Raw genomic sequence first — 20234 nt, 5'->3', positions numbered from 1 at the left:
ATTTATTTTTGCCTTCAATCACCATTTTCAAAATGTATATCCAGGTCAGGAATCCTATTTTCTCAGTAATGCCCAGGGACATACATGGCCACGCAGGAAGCATGCGTTGCAGATTATATAAATGGAACCCAAATGTAATCTTTCTTTGTGTCACTGACAACAGTTTCTCGACATGAGCCGCTGGCCAGGGATTCTTTATGAGTTTATGTCTCAATAGCTTCTTGGAAACCCTTATTTTACAGGGGAGAGCAATGAGCAGGGTGGAGGGGACAGGGGAGAACGTGCCAAGCGATAAATAAAGAGGTTGCGAGTTAGTGTCACTTAGGGAATGAGCAGTTGCGAGAGAAGTATAAATTTAGGAGACAAAGGGTCATATCGCAGGTAAATAGGAGCTTTATCTAAATGTACTGATTTATTTGAGAGTGGCAAATAGGTTTGGGCATTCAGATCCCGGGAAGCTATTAGGATTTTGAAATGGTCTTGGCTTGGTTGGGTTTGTTTGCAAGTGGAAGCTCTTAAGGGAAATGAAATAACAAAGGCAGAGGCCAAGAGCTCTTGTTTATCTATGTTCCCCATTGTTGTGACCTTGGTAGTCCATGCAAAGTGGATGGTGGGGGGAAACGCCTGCAGTTACGGAGGGAGGAGTTTGCCGCTTGTTCTGTGTGTTGATGGGACAGGTTGGCCGCTTCCAAAGGTCGGCTTCACGGTTCAGGGCCCCCTTGCGTCTGCCTTGGGTCTCTTCTCAGTGGAAGTGGAGGACACAGTCCAGGATAAACCCACCAATTCCTGCCATGGCACACAGCTGGGAGAAGGCCAGGAGGTGTCCCAGGAACTTGGCTGTGGGTGCAGCACCGAACTGGGCAGATTCTGGAGCCGAGGGAAGCCTGTGATGCCTTCGAGGATCATGGGACGGCTTCGTGCATAGTGTGTTATGGAGGCGGGGGCCATGCTGGCTGGTGACATGTCCCTGACCGAAGACTCCTCCTTTGGGAAAGACCTCAAGGAGCAGGAAGTAGTTGCCACCTTCAATGTTCTGCTGACCAGAAGAAGCTCAGCTCCTTGGAGGTGATGGCCATGAAGGCATAACTTGGGGACATCATGGACTCAGTGGGAGGGTGTCTGCTCACTTGTAGGGGCTTGCTCACAAGGAGAACCTCATGTTGATGGGTCTGCGTGTTCGAGGAATGGCAGCCAATGTGTCCACCGTAATATGAAAGAGAAACGGTTCTTGGTCTACCGTGTAGTCCAATTCAATTTGTCGCCCTGCTGCAATAACCAGGGAGAGTACAATGTGGAGGGCATTCTGGGAAAGTGAAACGAGGGCCAGCAGGAGTGGCCAATGAAATTAGCTCTCTTGGTTCCACCATGGGCTAAGCCCCTCCCCTGCCAGACAAGTAGGGATGACCTTGGGAATTTTTGAAGCTTGCATGAGAGTGTGTGTACAATTTTGTGTACTTTCCCCCTACTGCATGCACTTCGTGACATGGTGTGGCATAGAGGTTAGAGTGGAGACCGGGGTTCCAGCCCCCATTTGCTCATGAAGCTCTCTGGGTAACTTTAGACCAGTTGCTGACTTTCCACCTAACCTACCTCAAAGGGTTGTTGTGAGGAGGAAATTCATGTAAGCTGCCTTGGGTTCCTTGCAGGGAAAAAAAGGAGGACACGATCAAATAAATACCTAGTTTCTATGCAGTTTTCCTTAATATACATGATTTTTTTTTGCAAGCAACTTTCTTAGTATGATATACTTTTCAACATTATTTATACTACTATATACAACGTTCACTGCACTTTCCCCTAATAGATGCATTTCCATAAGCCTTCTGTCCTACTGGAAAACTCCATTGCAAAATCTGGAGAAATCTGCCTTCTGAAGGATAAGTGGGTTTCAGTTTTCAGCTTGGTTTGGATATGCAAGATTAGGCAAGTTTGCTTCAAAATTTAAACTTTCTCCCCCATCCCTGCGGCAGAGAGAGATGAGATCCAGGATATAGATCCTCTGCTCATAAACAATGCTTCACCCGGTGCACGTAGGAACTGCCCGGGGTTAGGCTCAGTTCGAGTCTGCGTGTGTGTTACCAATTAAGCTTCTATCAACGTTTCCACTATAAACCCCCCTTTGTAAAAGTGGTTGTAAAAATTCACTCTAGATTAAAACCTGGCATAAAAAAGTTTCCACCTGGGAGAGTTAATATTTCCTTCAGTCTCAGTTACTAACTGCAGGGAGGCTTATGGTTACTCGCTTTGTGGGAGAAACCCACTCATGGGTGAAAACGCCGAGCTTTATGGATGTCTTAGGTTGCAGACTGAAAAGTCCGTAGCTTCAATTACGTTCTGCTGAAAACAGTCGGCCTTCACACTGGCTTTTCCACAGAGAGCGCCCACCTTTCCTTGTACCAGCTCGAGTGCAGTGAATTATTCTGGATTAATTTAGTTTGTCTTGCTTCCCACTGAAGTTAGTGGGACTGTACTGGTGCCAGTTTTGCCCCCTTGATGGGACCAGCAGTCTTAGACCACGACTGGCATAGCAGTTTTTTAACACAAACAGCTCACATAGGCGTGGCGTGCTGGATTTCCTCTAATGCATGCCCGTGTGCCTGGCCAGGGGCCTGCTGTCGCTGGGGAGAAGCCACCCAGCCTGTCTGGAATAGTGGGAGGGATGGGTAATATGGCTTTCCAGTGGCGTCTTCCTTGCAGGCCCGTTGCAAAGCTTGCCGAGCTCAGGCAAGCCAGGTTCTCCTAAATTGAGTTCCCAAGTGTCAGACTACAGCTTCCAGGATCCCTGATCTGTGACTGGTTGTGTAGGATGGGAGTGGTTGTCCATCTGGTGGCTTGGTGTCTGGAAAAGGCTGCGTTAAGCCAAGCCTCTTAAGCACTCTGTGTGTGTGTGTGTGTGTGTGTGTGTGTGTGTGTGTGTAGGAGCATTGTGGGAATGCTAAGCAGTCTTATTTGTTTGGGCCGGCTTCTGGGAGATTGGGACTAAATTGGTTGAGAACTGGGGTTGCAGTGTTTGTGATGGTTTAGCCACTTTAATTGGGTTTAATCCAGGATTATCCCAAGCCCTGGGGAAGGAGAAGGCTGTGGAGCTGACATCAGCAGCTCCGCAGTGGAGTTCCTGCTTTGCACGTAGAGGGTTGAGCCCAGTATCTCCAAGCAGGGCTGGGAAAGCCCTGCGGGCCCAGGGGAGGGGCTGCCCGTCAGCGCACGCAACCCCACACTGAGACTGACCCAAGGGCTGTGATATTCCTGCTTCTGCCCTAGATGCTCCCCAGGGCAAGAACGGGGCAGCAGGAGGGAGTGCGGCTTGCGTCAGGAAGAGTTTGCAGTGGGTCGAAGAGGCCCACTTACGTTCGTGCAAACGGGGATTTCCACTACTCCAGATGGGTCAGCCAGCAGGTGGGACTGCCCTGAAATAGAAACAACTCCCCCATGTGCAGATCTGTTAATAGGGCTAATGATGATGATGATGATGATGATGATGATGATGATTCTGATAGAAGAAACAACAGCCCCCCAACTCAGCTTGGTGCTTTGGTGGTGGTTTTTATACCTGAGGGTTAGATCAGCTTTCGGCAGCTTCGCCTCTTCCAAAAGTGGGACTACGAGGCCTGGCTGCTGTCCAGCACATCTGGAGAACATAAGGCGAGGAGAGAGACTTTCAAAGTACATGGGGTTCAGAGGTTTTCTTTGTGGGAGGAATGACTAGAAGTGAGCAGTGAGAAGAATAAAGACGGGGGGGGGGGCAGGATCAACTTTCTCTGGGGGCAAAAAGAAGACACAAAACATGGGACTGTTTATGTATTCTGATAGCACACTCAAGTCTCATTCTCTCTCCCCCTCTCCCCCTCGCCCCCTCTCTCTAACAACAAAAAGCATTAAAACCTCATGAGACAGATCCCAAGAGAATTAAATTAAATTATATGGAAATAACATTAAAATTCTCACACCTCTGCTGGCTCAATGCCAAACAGTAACAGTCTGCTCGACTGATGAGCTGTGGTTATTCATTTTCTCCTCTCTTTCTTTTTTCCTTTCTAACCTTGCCTTTAGATACAGAATTTCCAAGGTAGTGTACAAACAATAGCAAACTACCCCAGCCAGCAACAAGCCAATTAACAACCATAAAACAGACAGACAATGCAAACAGCAGCTTTTGTCCACGGCAGCAGAAACTTCTGGAGCAATCCAGAAGCCACCCAAATGCTCCAGCCGACATGAAAAGGCATGCAAGGATGGAAGAAAATATTGCTTTTCTTTAGCTGATGCCTAAAGATAGTCAGACTGGGCAGCCAGTGTGAACTGAGAATGAAAAGTGGCGGTGCCACCCCTGGGAAGGCTCTGTCTCTGGCAGAGACGTATCATTACTTCTGATACTAATTGAAGTCTTCCTGCACTCATGTGCCTGCAGCCAAAACTGTACCGCAAAGAGGCAGTGTCGTCAGAAGGGCCACTGGGACTGGAGCCCCAAATCTGTCCTTAAGAGCCCCGAATCACTGGGAGGCCATCAGCCCCACTGCCCTGATGTCCATGGGTGCTTGGTGACATGAAGACACAAGGGCCCGATCAACTTGTTGATCTGCACTCCCTCAACTAACTGGCTTTCCCTTTCTTCTGTCCCCACTTGAGTTTTTCTGCCCAAGGTCTCTCCCCTCTGCAAATACCCTGTCACCCTATGTACACATACCTCTTTTTACGGGAGATAGGAGTGTCCTTAGAAGTCATGCCCAAAGACACTGTAGAACGCATGGGATTGGCATATGCCAGTTTTCAAATCTGTATATGCCAATTGGTGCTTTGCTTGTCCTTTGGGCCTGAGACCCAGCTCTTTTCAGTACCTTGCACTGTTGCATGTGCCACTACCCACGTGAAGACGCCACACTCGGATTGCCTCTCCGAAGTTATTTTTGACACATCCCGGCTGAATGGGCCTTGAGAGCCCGAATCCCCAGTCCAACTCACCGGGACGGGGAGTGTGGGAAGATGCAAGGAATCCTGCTTGAAAATACCCCCTGAGTTAGCAACTGCCATCCCAAGAAGTTGGTTTGTCTATTTTTGATATCGGCACTTGGCCTCTCATCCGTTTGCTCTCTCGTTTGCGGCATTAAGGCTTCGTCTGTACCAGGTGATCGCATGGGAAGGAGCAGAAAACCCCTGGCCAGATATGCCAAAACAAACAAAAGTTCCAAATGACAGGACAAAGAACAATACAATCAGGCTGTCTTGTATTGCTGACACAGCTTTTAAAATCTTTCCCCCAAGAGCAGGGTTTTGAATGCTAGTCGAAAGTCAGGGTGCCGCTTAGAATTCTGCATTCCGTTAACATTTGGATTAATTGTTATTGCTAATAATAATCAATTTGTATGCAAACTGGCATGTAGGGAATTTGCATGGTGGCTGCTGCCTTGGAAATTTTCATCAGCAAATGGGCCTATAAAAGGTTAGCTTAAATTTGAAGGGAATATTAGGGAATTACTGTTCTTATTTACTTGTTTGTAGATTATGTGGTTTGTTTATGCACGCGAATGTCTTCCCTCTACAATTAGGGTGGCTGATGGTGGGTTGCTGCTGGCTTTTGTTTCCGCCTGTGTGTAGTCATTTTTGGTAGCTCATCAGCCTTGGCATGCATCAACGATGGGGAACCGTCTCCATTTCTTGGCCTGGACCCCAATGATGGTGGCGCTTGAATCATAAGGGATCCGCCTCTCCTACATTCAGTGCCAGAGGTCTGCCTCATAGATGAAAGGGACTCAGAGGGGTCCTCTCTTTTCATGATGAAGAGCCTCCGGCCCAGACGCCAAACCCAGTAAGTCACTGGCAAGCAGCCCCTGAAGGGCCCTTCAGAATGGGTTTCGCCCTCCGGCTGAAAGAGGGGCCACAGCCTGGCTTTATTGGAAGGGTTTTCCAACCCACTTCTGGTTGAATGATGCAAAACCCCATAAGGAAGAGCTGATCCTTGAAGTCAGCTATGAACATGAACTGGTGATACGATTGCTCAGTTGTACTCTTCCGTACTTCTATTTAAACGAGAGAAATTTGGGCGGTGTTGCGTCCCTATGTGCGAAAATGCCACCGTTCTCTGCAAGCTGATCTTTTGTCTTGTTTATGGGTGACGCTTTCCCTCTTTCTTAGTGATGCATAAATGTATCCCTAAGAAAGCCACTTCTGTAGAGCCACTTCTTGTGTTCCTTCCATGTACGCACAGAGCAGCCCTGACTCAGGGAACGGGTCACTGTTGCCAGGGCAACCCTCGTGGTCCAGAGCGCAGTGTTGATCCATGGCTTGTTCAATGAGGCTTGTTCCCTTACCGTGTATTCAGTCTGGGGTTGTCTTCTTTGCCCCCTAAGAGGAAAGTTCCCATCCCGGGCACAAGCCATTGCTTTGTTTCTGCCATCCCCGACTGGTACACTCCAGATATCCTGACTCGATGTCCCATCAGTGGCTGCCAACCCACATCTGGAGAGTATCGAGTTGAAGGATGCTGCTATAAAGAGCTCATGACTAAAATAAGCCAACTTTCCTATCCTGTTTCTGTTCCTCTCTCCCACTCACTTCTTGGCTCCTGGTGACTAGTGTTGTACATCCTCAGGCACTGGACTCTTTGGGGTAGGGCTGCCATGGCTTTTGCTGCAACCCTTGAGGCTTTTCTTTGGGGTCTGATATCTCCTCCTTGTTTCTCCATGGCCCCATTCCACCTCTTCCCATCAGGATGGGGGCACTGAATTTGCTATTAGAAGGAGGGAGAGGCACACAAGAGTGTCCCTGTTTTCATCTCTGAAATGATGGAGGGCACAAAATCTTGGAGGGCTGGCATGCTACTCCATCAAGAGATCTGTTATGGGTAAGTATAGGATCTTCCATTCAGCCTTGCTATTTGTTTGTTTGTTTATTTCATTTTTATACTGCCCAATAGCTGAGGCTCTCTTTGCTAGGTACAGGCATGGACTCTGTGACATGTTTAGCACACATTTTCCTCCTGGAATACGTTCTATTCATCACTTTATCTCATTGCTCTTCATTTAAATTGTAAAACAAGAAAATCATTCATATAATTAGTCTTGATCTCACATAATCGTCTTAAGGAACACAGTCTGAACATCATACGGACAGTGCTCAGAGAGAGTGCATAATCAGTTGTGACTCATTGGTTCCACCACTATTGAGAAGCTGGATCCCATGCTAAGGAAGCTGTATTTTAACTGGAGGAAGAAATCAATATGCAGTTCGACCCAATGCAAACCAGAAAATATCTCTTTATAGGAAGGTGCAAATCCACTCTTGGAGAGGAGTATATTATCTTCTTGAGAGTTTGAGTAAGTCATCAATGCTTTGGAATGGGGGTGGGTGAGTTTCCTTCAACATTGCTTGGGAAGGACCAGTGCACTCTGGAAGAAATTTTTGTAGCAGGGAAATAGCCATGCCTGTCATCTGAGAGCCAGCGTGGCACAGCAGTATGAATGTTGGGCTGGGACTCAGCAAAGCAACATCTTATGGAGTGGCGTGGTCTTGACTAGCCAATTTAAGACACAATAGATTTAGAGAAGACCTGCTTCTGCTGGAGATGAAAACTGTGAAAATGCCCCCTTTTCATATAGTGTAACACAGCTGCCTGTGTTTCTCGGACTCTCTTTGGGGACAGGGCTTGGGGGCGGTGGAGGCTGATGCCTTCAACATCAGCAGGTCTGAATATCCACTGTAGGAGTTACTTGAACTGTAAAAGAACTGTTCATGGTACTGAACCAGGGGGAAGATTGAGCACGGTGAACAAGGCCCTTAAGCATAGAACTGCAACTCTCCTTGGGTGTTTAATATGTCTTTCTGGGGAGTGGGGACAAGGGGTGTGATGACCCTGTCCAGGATCTGGCTCCCTTCTGTAGGACTCAGTGAGCCAAGCTGAGAGGAAGTCTGTGAAAGCTGGTGGAAGTCTTGTTGATCAACCTACAACCTTCTTCTGCAGTCTCTGCAGCACAACCAAAGGCCATATGTCATGGGCAAAGAAGAGGGACACCTCTTACGCAGTGCTCAAACAGCCTCAGCTTTCTGGCAGGCACCTATAAAATGCTCAGCATGCTTGCTGGGAAGCCAGACACATGGCTGTGAGAAAGCAGGTGAGGGTCTGAGGAGCTGAGCCAAGGGAATCTGATGGATTCCCACCAAAATTTAATCCCTCGTGGGGACAACTTGGCTAGAGACTATACCTGGAGCCCTGAATTAAATTCCCACACAGCCGTGAAGGCACATGGGATACTTTTGCTGGCCTGGGCTGAGGAATCTGTTGGGCTCCATCAGACCTCTTCAGCCTGGCCAGTTGGGGAGGGGGTGCTAATGATAACTGAAGTTTGTCTACCCGGGAGCAAGATCGCTTAGCCCTGCCTTCACCTAGCCATGCTTTTTCAGTCTTTCATTCGATCTAGCACACAGGAGGGTTGATAGGATCAGGCCTGTTTTTCCGCTGAAGTGGGACCTTGGCTTCCGTTGTAGTGAAGGCAATAAATTTACTTATTGATTCACATATTGATACGCTCGCTGCCTATAACTCTCAAAGTGGCCTTGCTAGGCAGCCCCAGCTCGAAAACCCGCTCCCACTTTTCAGAAGTCTTGAGGAAAACGGTGTGAAGGGTTACCACTCAGCAACTAGGCAAAATCAGGATGGTCTCTTGTACCAATTGCAGTGCAATTAGGAGGAAAGTGAGCATGGGCTTAATTGCAATTCAGCAATTAAAATGGGGGAGAAAGTCCTTATCAGCCCAGCTCTGCAATGCATATGTGATGTAACTGCTTGCATGCCTTTTCTCCCTCTCCCTCTCCCTCTCTCCCCCCCTCCCCCACACCCGCCCGGAACAGAACAATATATTAAAAGGGGGAAAAAGGGCTGCTTGTAATTTAAAAAAGGAGCCAATTTACCCCGCGTACAGTTTGCAGCTCCGTCGCTCGTTAATCACTCTGTTAAACATAATAGCCATTCTTGTCTCGAGGCCGTTAATCATGTTGTGAATGTACTTATCAGTACATATTAGAAATACAATACAAGACTTTCCGACACAGGGATGGATGCAATTACTGCAATCAGGGTACATTTAGCTATTGTCTTATCATGCTGCCATGGTGGTTTTTAAGCCTTTAAAAAAATCAGCCCAGTGCAAGAAGAATTTAAATAAGAAGGAAATATTGGCTAATGCAGGTTGGTAAAAGAGTTGCTGACCTGCCTGTGGCAACTTGAGGCAGCCGGACGGGGAGTGTTGGACTGTAGCTGGCTAAGCACTGGGCCTGTGTGTGTGGCAGAAGGGCAGAGCTGTACGCCTGGCAAGGAACGCAGGGCTGTTTGGAAGGCTTGCACTTCTGTGCACACTGGAGCATGACCTTTGCCATGCAGTCAGCCCCAGGTTCAATCCCTGGCATCTCCAGCAGCAGGGACGGGGTGTGTACCCCGTCTGAAACTACGGCTGGATGGATTTCTCTGAATGGTTTTCACTTTTTTTCAAGCACAAATTAGTTCTCTCCTATTTCTGCATCTTTTTGCTAATCCTACCCCCAAATGTATGTACTTTTTGCATGCCTTTTTGAAAGCGCAAAGGTTGAGACACACACTGATGTATTGCGTTACCCAGCATACACAGTTTTCTTTGTAAGCAGCTTCCACTGTTTGTGTGCATTTTTGCAATTTATTTTTTTCAAATACACATATTTTCGTATGCTGTTTGAAGAGTGGTACTTATTGAAAGGACAGGCTCCTGCTCAGTGGAACAGAGCCACGTCCAGTAAATCAGAGTCTGTGAGATTACAACAGGCAGGGATGGCTGGGCTCTCAACGGATCAGTGTGATGCATTTTGGCTGGAACTCACCTAAAGGCAGCTGTTGTCTCAGCAGACTGCAGAGGCTTTCCAAGGCCTCATTCTGGCTGGCTGGGCTGGACCTGCTGTTAACTCCAGCACCTCTGAGAATCTGTCTGGATGTTTTAAAAGACTCCTGTAGGATGGAAGTGGTGTGGATTGCACTCTGGAGGTAGCCTCATAGTCCAAGTTTTTCAGTGAAGCCATGGCCTCCGGCTTGGGAAGCCCTAGAGTAGCAGTCAGAAGCTCACCAGGTGATGTCTCCTTCACTGCTGGGTTTTTCTTTGAGCCGGTGGGGACAGCACTGAGGGTGGACAGCATGAAGGCTAGCCATTGCAGTTCCACCACAAATCGAAGAAGTGTAAAAAGAAAGAACTTTAAAATCATTTGCTATCTTGTGTTTATCAGAAGACTCCCCAACCCCAAGAAAAATTACTAAAATTTGGAACCCTCACATCTTTTGCAAGAGATTAATAGCCCTGTGAAAATGGGAGGCATCTGCAGCGGTTTGCAGCCTCTTTCTTTTGTGTCCAGGGCTCCCACATATTGATGATATGGCACAGTTTCACACACAGACTATTCACTCTGAGAAAATAAAGTGTTCTCACTTCATGTCTCCAAAATCAGTTTTTTTAAAAAATAAAGACAGAAGAGGAATGTTTTCTCCCAGTTCTACTGCCCACTTTAATTGGCACAACAAAAGCCCTGTTGAGAAGCTCTAAAGGCAAACACACTTACTCCTGAACTCTTCAGTGAAACAACTGACATAAAGGGCAAAAACAACTGCAACCTGGAGTTGTCATGCCATGCAATGAGACTGATCACAAGCTCTTGCTTTATAATATCTGTAAGAAAATGCCAAACATTTTTCCTTAAATGTTAACCCTGTTTATGGTTGTGTCATGTTGAAAGATTTTTTTTTTTTTAAAGTACTAACTCCTGTTAGAACGGTGCCATTCTGTGGTTACTTGGAGGGCATAGTATTAATCAGTGGCATCTGAACAAGGAGAATCCAAGTGAACTAGTACATCGGGCACAGCAGGCTAAGAGAAGGAAGAAGCCCTCTGGTGCAAAGGGCAGCTGAAACAGGACCATGGATGGCTCAGAAGTGAGATTTGCTGGCTGGAGCTATTGGTTGCTGGAGCTATAGGAAGACTTTGTCTCAGCAATAAGCTGTAGCCAACTAAAGCATTATGTAGTGTTTTAATTCCTACCTTCTGGCAGGAATTTTAAAACTCCCTCACTTACTTTTGTAGTCCTTACGCTACATTGGTAGTGCTGTGTTGCTTAACAAGATATAGTTAAAAGTATGCATTGCTAGAATTGTTTTAAAAAGCCAGCAACAAATCCTTTATTAACCGTTCAAAATTCAGCCCAAATGTCAGGCTTAAAACAGGCACACGTGCTTTCCATTTTGTACAAGGAAAGTCATTGATTTGATTCTTCTCTCAGTGGTGGCTAACCCTGACCCTGTACTTTCTGTTTAATTGGAATACATTTATTAGATTTTCCAGGCAAGCACCTACTCAGGGCTTTACTGCCATCCTCATTTAAGAAAACTGACTTTAAAAAAATCTCTAAATTGCAGTGTGGGGAAAGAAAAAAGTGGTTTTTAATAAAAAGTACTTAGAAGCAGAATTTACATGTAACGGTAGAATGGGAGACTCACCATCCTGAAAAATCCCACTATGAAAATACTGTGCTCAAAAGAACAGATCTACATTTGCTACAGCTGAATGGAATATTGTTGTGTCATTGTAGGTTTGTTTTGGGGTGATTTTCAGTTCTCATCCACAGTATTTCCATCACTGTATTCCTGTTCTACCGACTGACGTTTCTCTCATTTCCTTAACCATGGTGGTCTTTTGCTTTTCTTATATTCCCATGCCATCCTATTGGCCATAACATCTCACGTGATTTCTGCCCATGGTATCAGCATGCTCAGCCTGGTGGAATGGTGTTATGGATGCTCAGAATCTCATGCTTCTTGACACAGCCCGTGGGACTGAACAGCCACACAGGTGATTGAAGCTGAAGTCCTCAGAGCAGAGATGGAGGGGAATGGCCCCACCAGGAGGTACAGGTCTGTGCAGCCAAGGGGCATTCCGAGCATTGGCATGATGTGAATGCTCAGAAAGGTGGGTGTCCCCCAACCTGATAATCAGCTGCAACCAATGGTCACTTTCAAAGTAGATGGTTCAATGAGTAAAAGTTTTGCACACCATCAAAATGAGACCCCGAAGTCCGGGATCTGGGAAAGTTGCCCTGTCTGAACTTCAGAGGGCAGCTTCTCAGAGAAGTTTAGTTCCATCTCCCTAGCCTGGCCACTGGATCCTCCCATACAGAAAGGAAGGAACGTTAGAGGACTTCCTGCTCTAGCTGAGCCTGCCTTGAGCAACAAGGTCTTGAGTTCTGCTGTCGCCTTGGTTGGCCTTTGCTCCCAACTTCTCAATTGCTCCTCAGTCTTGCCTCCTGGTTTGCTGTTCAGTTTTGGCTGCTCATTTCACTTGGCTGCAGATGTGTCCCACAGGCCCTGTTCCCCGTGGCCCAGCCCTGACACCGTAACATCTGCACTCGGATGGAATTGGGCTCTGCAGACCTCACTTTAAGGAACCCTTGCTCAAACGATGTCTGAGACCCTTTGGTAACAAGAACTGACTTCCCCATGCTGAAAGGAGCAAATAAAAATAATTGAGGCAATTGTCTTGGTTGTCTCCTGGGTTGTCACGATGATGCTGATAAAATCAAATAAACTGAAAGTTATTGCGAGTTGTTAGCAGGAGAAGCAGTGGCGAATTGGCAGCGCAAACCAGCTCAGGCGCTTAAGATGTTTTCTCATTATCCGGATTTATTGTTTTCAGGAACAGGAGTGGGGTGGTGGGGGGGGGGAGTGTTGGCTAAGCAAAAATAAGGTGAATAATGCCTGATCTGGGGGATGTTTAGTTTGGAACAAAAAATACCAATTTTAGAGTGTTTTAGACTGCTGGGAATTGCTGTGTCACTGTGCCTGTTAGTGGTGCTGGATTGTACTGCAGTGCAAGGAATGTGGGGGTTTCACTGATAGTCTTGTGTTCAGTTCTGGGCTTCACGTTACAGAAAGGATATAGCCAGGTTGGAATTGGTGCAGCGTAGGGCCACATGGATAGTGTCTGGATTGCAGGGAAAGCCAGATGAGGTGAGACTGAGGGAGCTGGGTCTTTTAGACCTGGAGAAGAGGAGACTCTGAAAGGATCTGTTGGCAACATTTAGGTACGTGAGGGGCTGCCCCACGGAGGTCAGTAGAGACTGTTTTCCCCTGCAGAGGAGGGCAGGACTCTCTCCAATGGAGCAAAGCTCAGGGACATTTTCTCAGGAAAATGTCTCCCTCTTCACAACATACATTATTTTAAGCACCTCCATCATGTCTCCCCTTAGTCACCCTTTTAAAAAGCTGAACAGTCCCAGTTCTTACAGCTGCTGGAAAATGCTTTTGAGGCAGCCACTTTGCCAGAGGGTCCTATGGAGGTGACCACCTGTGGGACATGGATATCAGCATGCCTGAGAAACTGGTTGATCCCCCATCAAGTCCTTGTAGACTTATCACCAGAACCACCTGCAATTCTGGGGAGCATACATCCATGCCCCAGGCAGGGGAAAACAGGAGACTTTCATACCCTGGTGGAATATGCAGAATAGGGTCTGGTCCCCTTAAGTCCAAGAAGTTTTCTTTGGAAAGTGTAGCACTTTGGCACTGCTATTTGCCACGAGTCCACTTCGAGCGGCCTCTAGACAGTGGCTGAAGCAATGTTCTCAGCTCCTTCCATGAGTGTTTGTCTTGAGTCTAGCCTGACCACTGAACCATCCTGCACTGAGCTGTCCAGGGTCCTGAGCACCTCTAGCCTATCCAGCACACCTTGTCAGCTCTTGTCTGTTGGAGAGACAGAACAGCCTTGTGGTTGGGAAGGGTTCCTTATGTCACTGCAGAATGCCACCGTCAGGCAGGCCTGCTTTGACCCTGGCGCTTTCCAGGATCCCTCATCTCCCTGGCAAGTCCCCCCTTGACAAGGTATCGCTCTGGCTGCTATTCCTGTGTGCCCGTGGCCTCCACAACGGACACGGGAAGGCCAGATTGAGAAGGTCTTTGGAGTGGAATGGTTGCCGCCTGCCTGCAGCTGTAGCTGGAGCCCACACTGCCCTGAGAGCATGGGAAAATATAGATGATGTGGGTTGTGCCCACAGCTGCCTCCCTTGCCCCTGGAGCACCATGCATTTAGGATATGGCTCAAAGGCATGCCAGAAGCTGCAAACCCCGGGGAAAATTCTTTAATGGGGTGGGGAGGCAGGGGGAAGTGCCACTGCAAGGGAAAATAGGATTATGTGGCTAGCCTTTGTTCTTTAGGCCTACTCACTTAAGGCTGTGGGGAAGCAATAAAACTAAGTGGTGCTTTTTATTATCGCCCCCCCCCCCTTCACCAGAAAGAAATATGTCTAATGAATGTCTCATGTCTGAAACACTGGGCTGGATTCATCAAAGGGAGTCAGTAATTACCAAATTGAGAGAATCATGAATCGCTTTTCTAAATTTGAAAAGCACATCAAGAATAGATCAGGAGCAAGCAAAATTAATAGTTACGAACTCATTTCCATAGAAATGGACTTATTAGCAAGCATGGCAGCTGCCTAAAATTATAAGGTCTTTTCCTTCTGCTTGCAGGAAATAATCGCGTGTGTGTGTGGCATTCTTTGTATTTTATTTGAAAAATCAAACTTCTTTTCTTCTTTTTCAACTTGAAACTCAAGTTTTGCTAGGCTTGCATGAGGTGGGGAGAAGAAGAGCTTTGACTGGGCAATTAAAGATAAAATAAAATGGAGGATCTTCCTATCAGTTCTTGTTAGCTCAAAGCTAGCCAGGAGGAACCGAGCATCAAGGGAGGGGGTATGGAGAGCCCAAGCAGAGTTCCAGCCTGAAAAGGAAGACCTCCTGGTCTTTCCTGTTGAGAAGAGCCAACAGTCAGCTGATTCAGCCCCTGAATCATTAGGGCTCTTTTATGGCCTGCTTAGTCAGTAGAAAAGTGGTTGGCGTTGTGCAGCTATCCAGATGGCCTACAACTCCCATCCTCAGCTGATGGGGATTGTAGGCCAAGGCATGTGGAGGCTTGTAAGTTGCTTGCCCCTGGTTTAGAATAGGTATAGGCTGCTTGTCAGCAGTGTTCCCCAACAAAATGATCAGCCCACTATTTGGAAGACTGTGTCAAGTCACGTTGACGGCAAAAGAAGAAAGGGACAGCAGAGGTCGAGGTGGCTGGATGGAGTCACTGGGATAGTGGGTGTGAGCTTGGGTGGACTCCAAGGGATGGTGGAGGACAGGAGAGCCTGGGGAAAGTTGTCTGTGGGGTCATGACGGTTCAGGCACAACTTTGTGACTAAACAACAACAATCAAGTCATGTACACAGTAATGTACAACACAAGCATGAAAGCCCTTCTGACATCCCGGCAAATGGATTGTGTTCATCTTTCACTGGTAGGGGAGCAAGCTTCCCAGAAAGCTTTGGCTGGTAATTCAATTAATAAGATAGAGCCCAGGAGACTGTCTTTAGGAGGGCACCAAGTGACACCATCCCACTCAGAGGGCTGTCCAGTTTCTCTTGAATGTCTCCAGTGTGGGAGAGCCCACCACCCCTCTAGGCAGCTGGTTCCACTCTCCTATTGCTCTGACAGCGAGGAAGCTCTTCCTGATGTCCAGCCTGAATCTGGGTTGTTGCAGCTTGGCTTGATTATTCTGTGTCCTATAAAAGTTCCTTATCTGTCTTTTGGTGATATGAACAACCTGGGTCAAAGGAGATGGTTAGAGAACAAAGACTCTGAGGACAGCCCCTTGGCTGTGGACTGACAGAGAATGAGAAATTCACTTTGGGAAAGTTCTAACACAGGTACATTAACAGCCATGACCTGGGACGAGATGTGGAACAAAGGCCAAACACATCGATTGCCATCTTCTCCATGGGGGATTTGGTGTCCCAGATACTGGAGCACATGGGCTAAATTATCTGCCTGAAAGATGGAGGGATCCAGTCAGGAACAAAGTTAGTGGAGGAAGTGTTGCAATTTCTGAAACTGCCAAGTGAAGAAAACATTTCAATAGCAGGTGGGCTTCTCTGTGAGCCATTTTTCTGGTGCAAAAAGGGAGGGAGGAGAAGGAGCGAGAGGATCTATTCCTAACATGAAACCTAATTAGAACAGGACTGCTCTGACAGGTGAGTACAGCTGTTTTTGCAGCGCTGCTGGAAAAGGGAGATTAGGACAAAGAGAGAACCTTGGCTCTTTTGTTTTCCCTTTTGAAATACTGGTGCTGCTTGGCGTATGCAAATGGGATGCGGAGGGAATGGAACAAAGAGCCATCCAAAAGCTGGAGTCATCAGAATTGGTTTGCTCTTCCCTCTCTTACACAACCAGAGCCATAAGTATAAAAATTGGAGGTCTTTCCTCAAAACCTACATCTTTTTGTACTTCATGGAACCTCCTAAAGGGCTGATGGGCTCACAAATCAACACAATCCTCCATTTTGTGTGTGTAGGATCTAGCTGTCTATCTGTCCCATGGTCATTGAGCTACATCCAGCAGCTTTTAAAAGTCCAGTCCTAAAGATCCTAGATCTGGTTTTGATGGCCATAGGACCATTCAGAGCTCCAGCTCCAACCTTGGAACAATGCTCTGAGGATTCAGCTTGAATTTGCCCTCCCTTTGCCCTCCACCTTTGGCATGGCTCTGAAGTCTCAAAAGTGACCTCAGAGCTTATGCTGGGGGATGTGCTAGGGGATGGAGAGGAGAGGAGCAACACTCTGGGATACGAGGAATCTCAGGGATGCATCGAGAGCTCCTCCTTGCGATGGGGTAAAGTGGATGCCTTTGCCTCTCTGTTTCAGGGGGTGAAAGGAGCGCTGGGGGAGCCCTTTCCTCTGTGCTCTTCCCTTCTTCAATTGGATGCCCACCATCTTCTAAGTTCAGAGACTTACACCACATTGGATGGTGCTATCCATATATTTAGCTATGCATTAGAGGTAGACAAAGCAGAAAACATCTTCACAGCACAAATGCATCATCCAAACATCCAATGAATTAATTAATGGGCTGCAGTGAAAAGAAGAAGATGAATTCAGAACATTTCTAAACAATATTTTAAACCAGAATAGATGGCATTGGAATTGCAGAAGTTGATAAACGGTGACCAATGCAATCATGATTTGTTTCTGTTTTTTCCTCCCCGGTCTCCCTGTATAGTTATAAAACTTAGCCTTGAGGCAATTTAGTAATTAAATCACTTTGACAGCATGATGGATTCTGAAAATTGAGAAGAAATCTGAATTCTCTAAAGGCCCACCCTGAAATGTGTTTGCTGCTGATGGGAGACAAGTGATCACAAGACAGACCTCATGAACCTTCCACACACCCTCTTCTCCATCACTGGAATAGTACTGTGTATCTCATTGCCCTCCATGAATTTCATTTGCAAAGCTCTCTTTTTCTGCTGGTGGGCAGGGCAATCTGATAGTCCCTAGAAAGCATTCAGAAGGTCACAGGATCAGTTGGATTCCTAATTCTGAGGCTGGGAAAGGTCTCTGACCTTAGTGCTGCGGATCTGTATTCAAATTTCCCTTCCCTTGCTGACAACTTGAGCAGAACCAACCGGTTGTTTCTCCAAGGTCAGAAAGGGGGTTTTGGAGACATTCCAGGAGCCAGGGAGGGGAGGAGACTGGCCCTGCCAAAGTAAGACGGATCCTGGTGGAGCCTTAGCCTCAGCCTCTTTTCGCTCCTGCTGTGAATGCTAGAAATTGGCCATCTAGGTGCTTGTAGAGAAGCAGAAGCATTTGGGGAGGGGTGTGACCTCCTGCCCTGTGTAGGACACCCATAAGCTCCCCATATGGAGCACTACTGGTATCTCCACTGAATTGTACCCTAACTAATATTTGTTGTCTTGCTCCATGAAATGTCCAGTTATGAAACATGAGGGCTGTGTCTATATAATTTGTTAAGAAGATCCCATGCAAAATACCCAGTAATGCTTCCTTTCTGTCTTTCAGAGTGAATATCTCTTCTTATGAGATCTTGCAGATGGACTTTGAAATTGACAATAGCAGTGGGCTGGTGGGGGCCCAGCAAATCACCTGGCAGGTAGAATATCCCCGAGAAGAGTCTGTGAGTGAGCTGGTGGTCTCTGAGATCTTTGTCAGCGAAGCAACTTTTGCAGGAATCGTTCCGCTCGCAATGGTAAGAATCTCCCTCTCTGACTTCCCTCGTTCGGACTGCAAAACTTTCTTTAATTTTCAAGCTAGAGGGGTGTTTGGGGTGCGTGTGTGTCGAGGAGAGAAATACGTTGTGCTGAGTTCTTCGATTGTGAATTGTGAATTGTAAAATCACACAGTGGCAAGGAAGCGTGGCGATCCTCTAGCTCAACAGAGTCTGCACCACAAGATGCAACTACTGGTTCAAACAAGCATCATCTTCTGTGTTTGTTTGTCCAGATCCTTCTTAGTATTCTCTTAAGTTGCTTTGTCATGTTTCTTTCTATCTCGGATGATTCCAGCCAATCAGTGGGCATGTAGCTGAATGGGATGACATCACAAAGGCAGAAAGGCATCCCAGGGGCTGGGGTGGCGGTGGGGGGACTCCGAGTCATTTTGAGCAGCAGAGCAAGAGAAGGTGATGCGACTTAACATCAGATGCTTGTGGAGGCATTGCTGAAAAACGGTTGCCAAGCAGTTTCTTTTCTTTTGTTTTTTGGGTTTTTTTTTTTTTTTTTACACTGCTGAAAATGTTCCTGGAGCAGCAGGTACACTCAGCTTTAGCCATATGAATCCTGATTTTTCTTTCTTTTTGCGTGTGTTCAGGGAAACAGGATCTCTCTGCTCATTTACATCTGCAGCAGGAAGATTTAAATGTGCAAAATGCATTTCAATAAGATTTTATTTACCTGACGTACGGTAACAGCTCCTTGGAAACCATTACTGTCTATTGTGTAAATCTTTTTCTTTGCTTGGGGATTACGGGCCCAACGTACAGCAATGGCTCCTCAGGAGCTGTTGCCTTCCGTTGTGTTAATGGGATCTCCATGCATCCATGCTGTGGCGATATGCCACAATTAGTTATGGCATTTTCGTTGAAATTAATTAGTTGGCTTGCGTTGCAAACTTCATTTCTAAACCAAACAACTGAGCTCTTGTTGTTGTTGTTGGGGAACCCTTCATGTCCCTCTGCCCCCACCACTGCAGCCTTTCCACTTGCTGGCTTTAAATCATAAGCACACAGCACTTTAATTGAGAAAGGGATTCATGGGGGTTGCTGAGGCTGCAGCGCCTTCAGTTTTATTTCCTATGAAGCTTCATTTTTATGCACCCATGCTCCATCTGCAGAAAGAAGAGCAGAATCAAAGGTTCCCAAGCTTCCCTTGAAGTTAGCCCTTCTAGTCTCTAAACATTTTCGGCTGCTTTTAATACACAATCAGTTGCCTACATCCTGAGCAAAGAATACATATGCAATGCACCTGCATGAAAAAGCAACTTTTTAGCAAGTATGCCTAGGATTCAACAAAGCAGACCACAAATACAAATAAATATCCATTTGAAGGTGGCATCTACATGCCACACATTCAAATACTGGAAGTGTTAGATGGTTCTCAAACCACTGCGTTATAGGCGGTGAGCTTTCATCTATCTAGTGTTCTAACAATGGACTTACGGTTAACAAAGGAAATTAATTTCCCTATAGTTATCAATGAGGAATTAATTTAAACTTATGATTTTGTTAATTTCCAAGAAGCAGGAAAGTAATTTTTTAAAAGGTGTACATTAGCAAATACCGAATACTGTCCCAATACAAAAATTATCCATATAACAACCTCCCTACCACCTACTGTGTATTGTCAAAACGTATCTTTAAAATAGCATTAAAAGATGCATTGTGGTGTGCGATAGTCTCTAAACACGCGTGCTCCACGTTCAGGGGCAGTATACCTTTAAATGCCAGATGTTGAACTTCTCCAGGGAGAAACTCTGGGGAAAGGCAGAGGTCTTCTTCTTATGCTCCTGGGCTACCAGATGCGTTCGACTAGCTACTATTGGAAAAGGAATGTTAGATCTGAGCCCCAGGACCTCTGACCCAAGGGGTCAAAGCCAGCCTACGTGAGGTCCCACTCTTTCCCTTGCAGTCACATGCCTTCCCTTGGCTCCACCTCCTTTCCCTTGACTACGGGTCATTAGGTGCTTTCCCAGCTTTTGTGTACTCGCCCCGTATGGCCAATCACATCTGGCTTGGAGAATTCAGTGATAGCAATTAATGGCAGATGTGAACAAAGACAATGAACTCAGGAACATTTTCTCAGTGTGCTAAGAATATTCAGTGAAGGGGGTTGCACAGTGTGGGAAATGCCTGA

General features: G+C 46.6%; 1 protein-coding gene across 1 annotated transcript in view; it reads left to right on the top strand.

Annotated features, from left to right (window-relative positions):
- TMEM132B (transmembrane protein 132B) overlaps window positions 1-20234 on the top strand; it is a 140852-nt gene that overhangs the window by 67726 nt on the left and 52892 nt on the right. The window contains exon 4 of the mRNA XM_044440945.1: window positions 17887-18073. Within this exon, the coding sequence (XP_044296880.1) occupies window positions 17887-18073 (187 nt within the window). The remainder of the gene's footprint in view (window positions 1-17886; window positions 18074-20234) is intronic.

Source organism: Varanus komodoensis, unplaced genomic scaffold, assembly GCF_004798865.1.
Source record: "Varanus komodoensis strain SLA01 unplaced genomic scaffold, ASM479886v1 scaffold38, whole genome shotgun sequence".
In the NCBI taxonomy this organism is placed as follows: Eukaryota; Metazoa; Chordata; class Lepidosauria; order Squamata; family Varanidae; genus Varanus; species Varanus komodoensis.
This window is presented reverse-complemented; position numbering and strand designations above follow the sequence as displayed.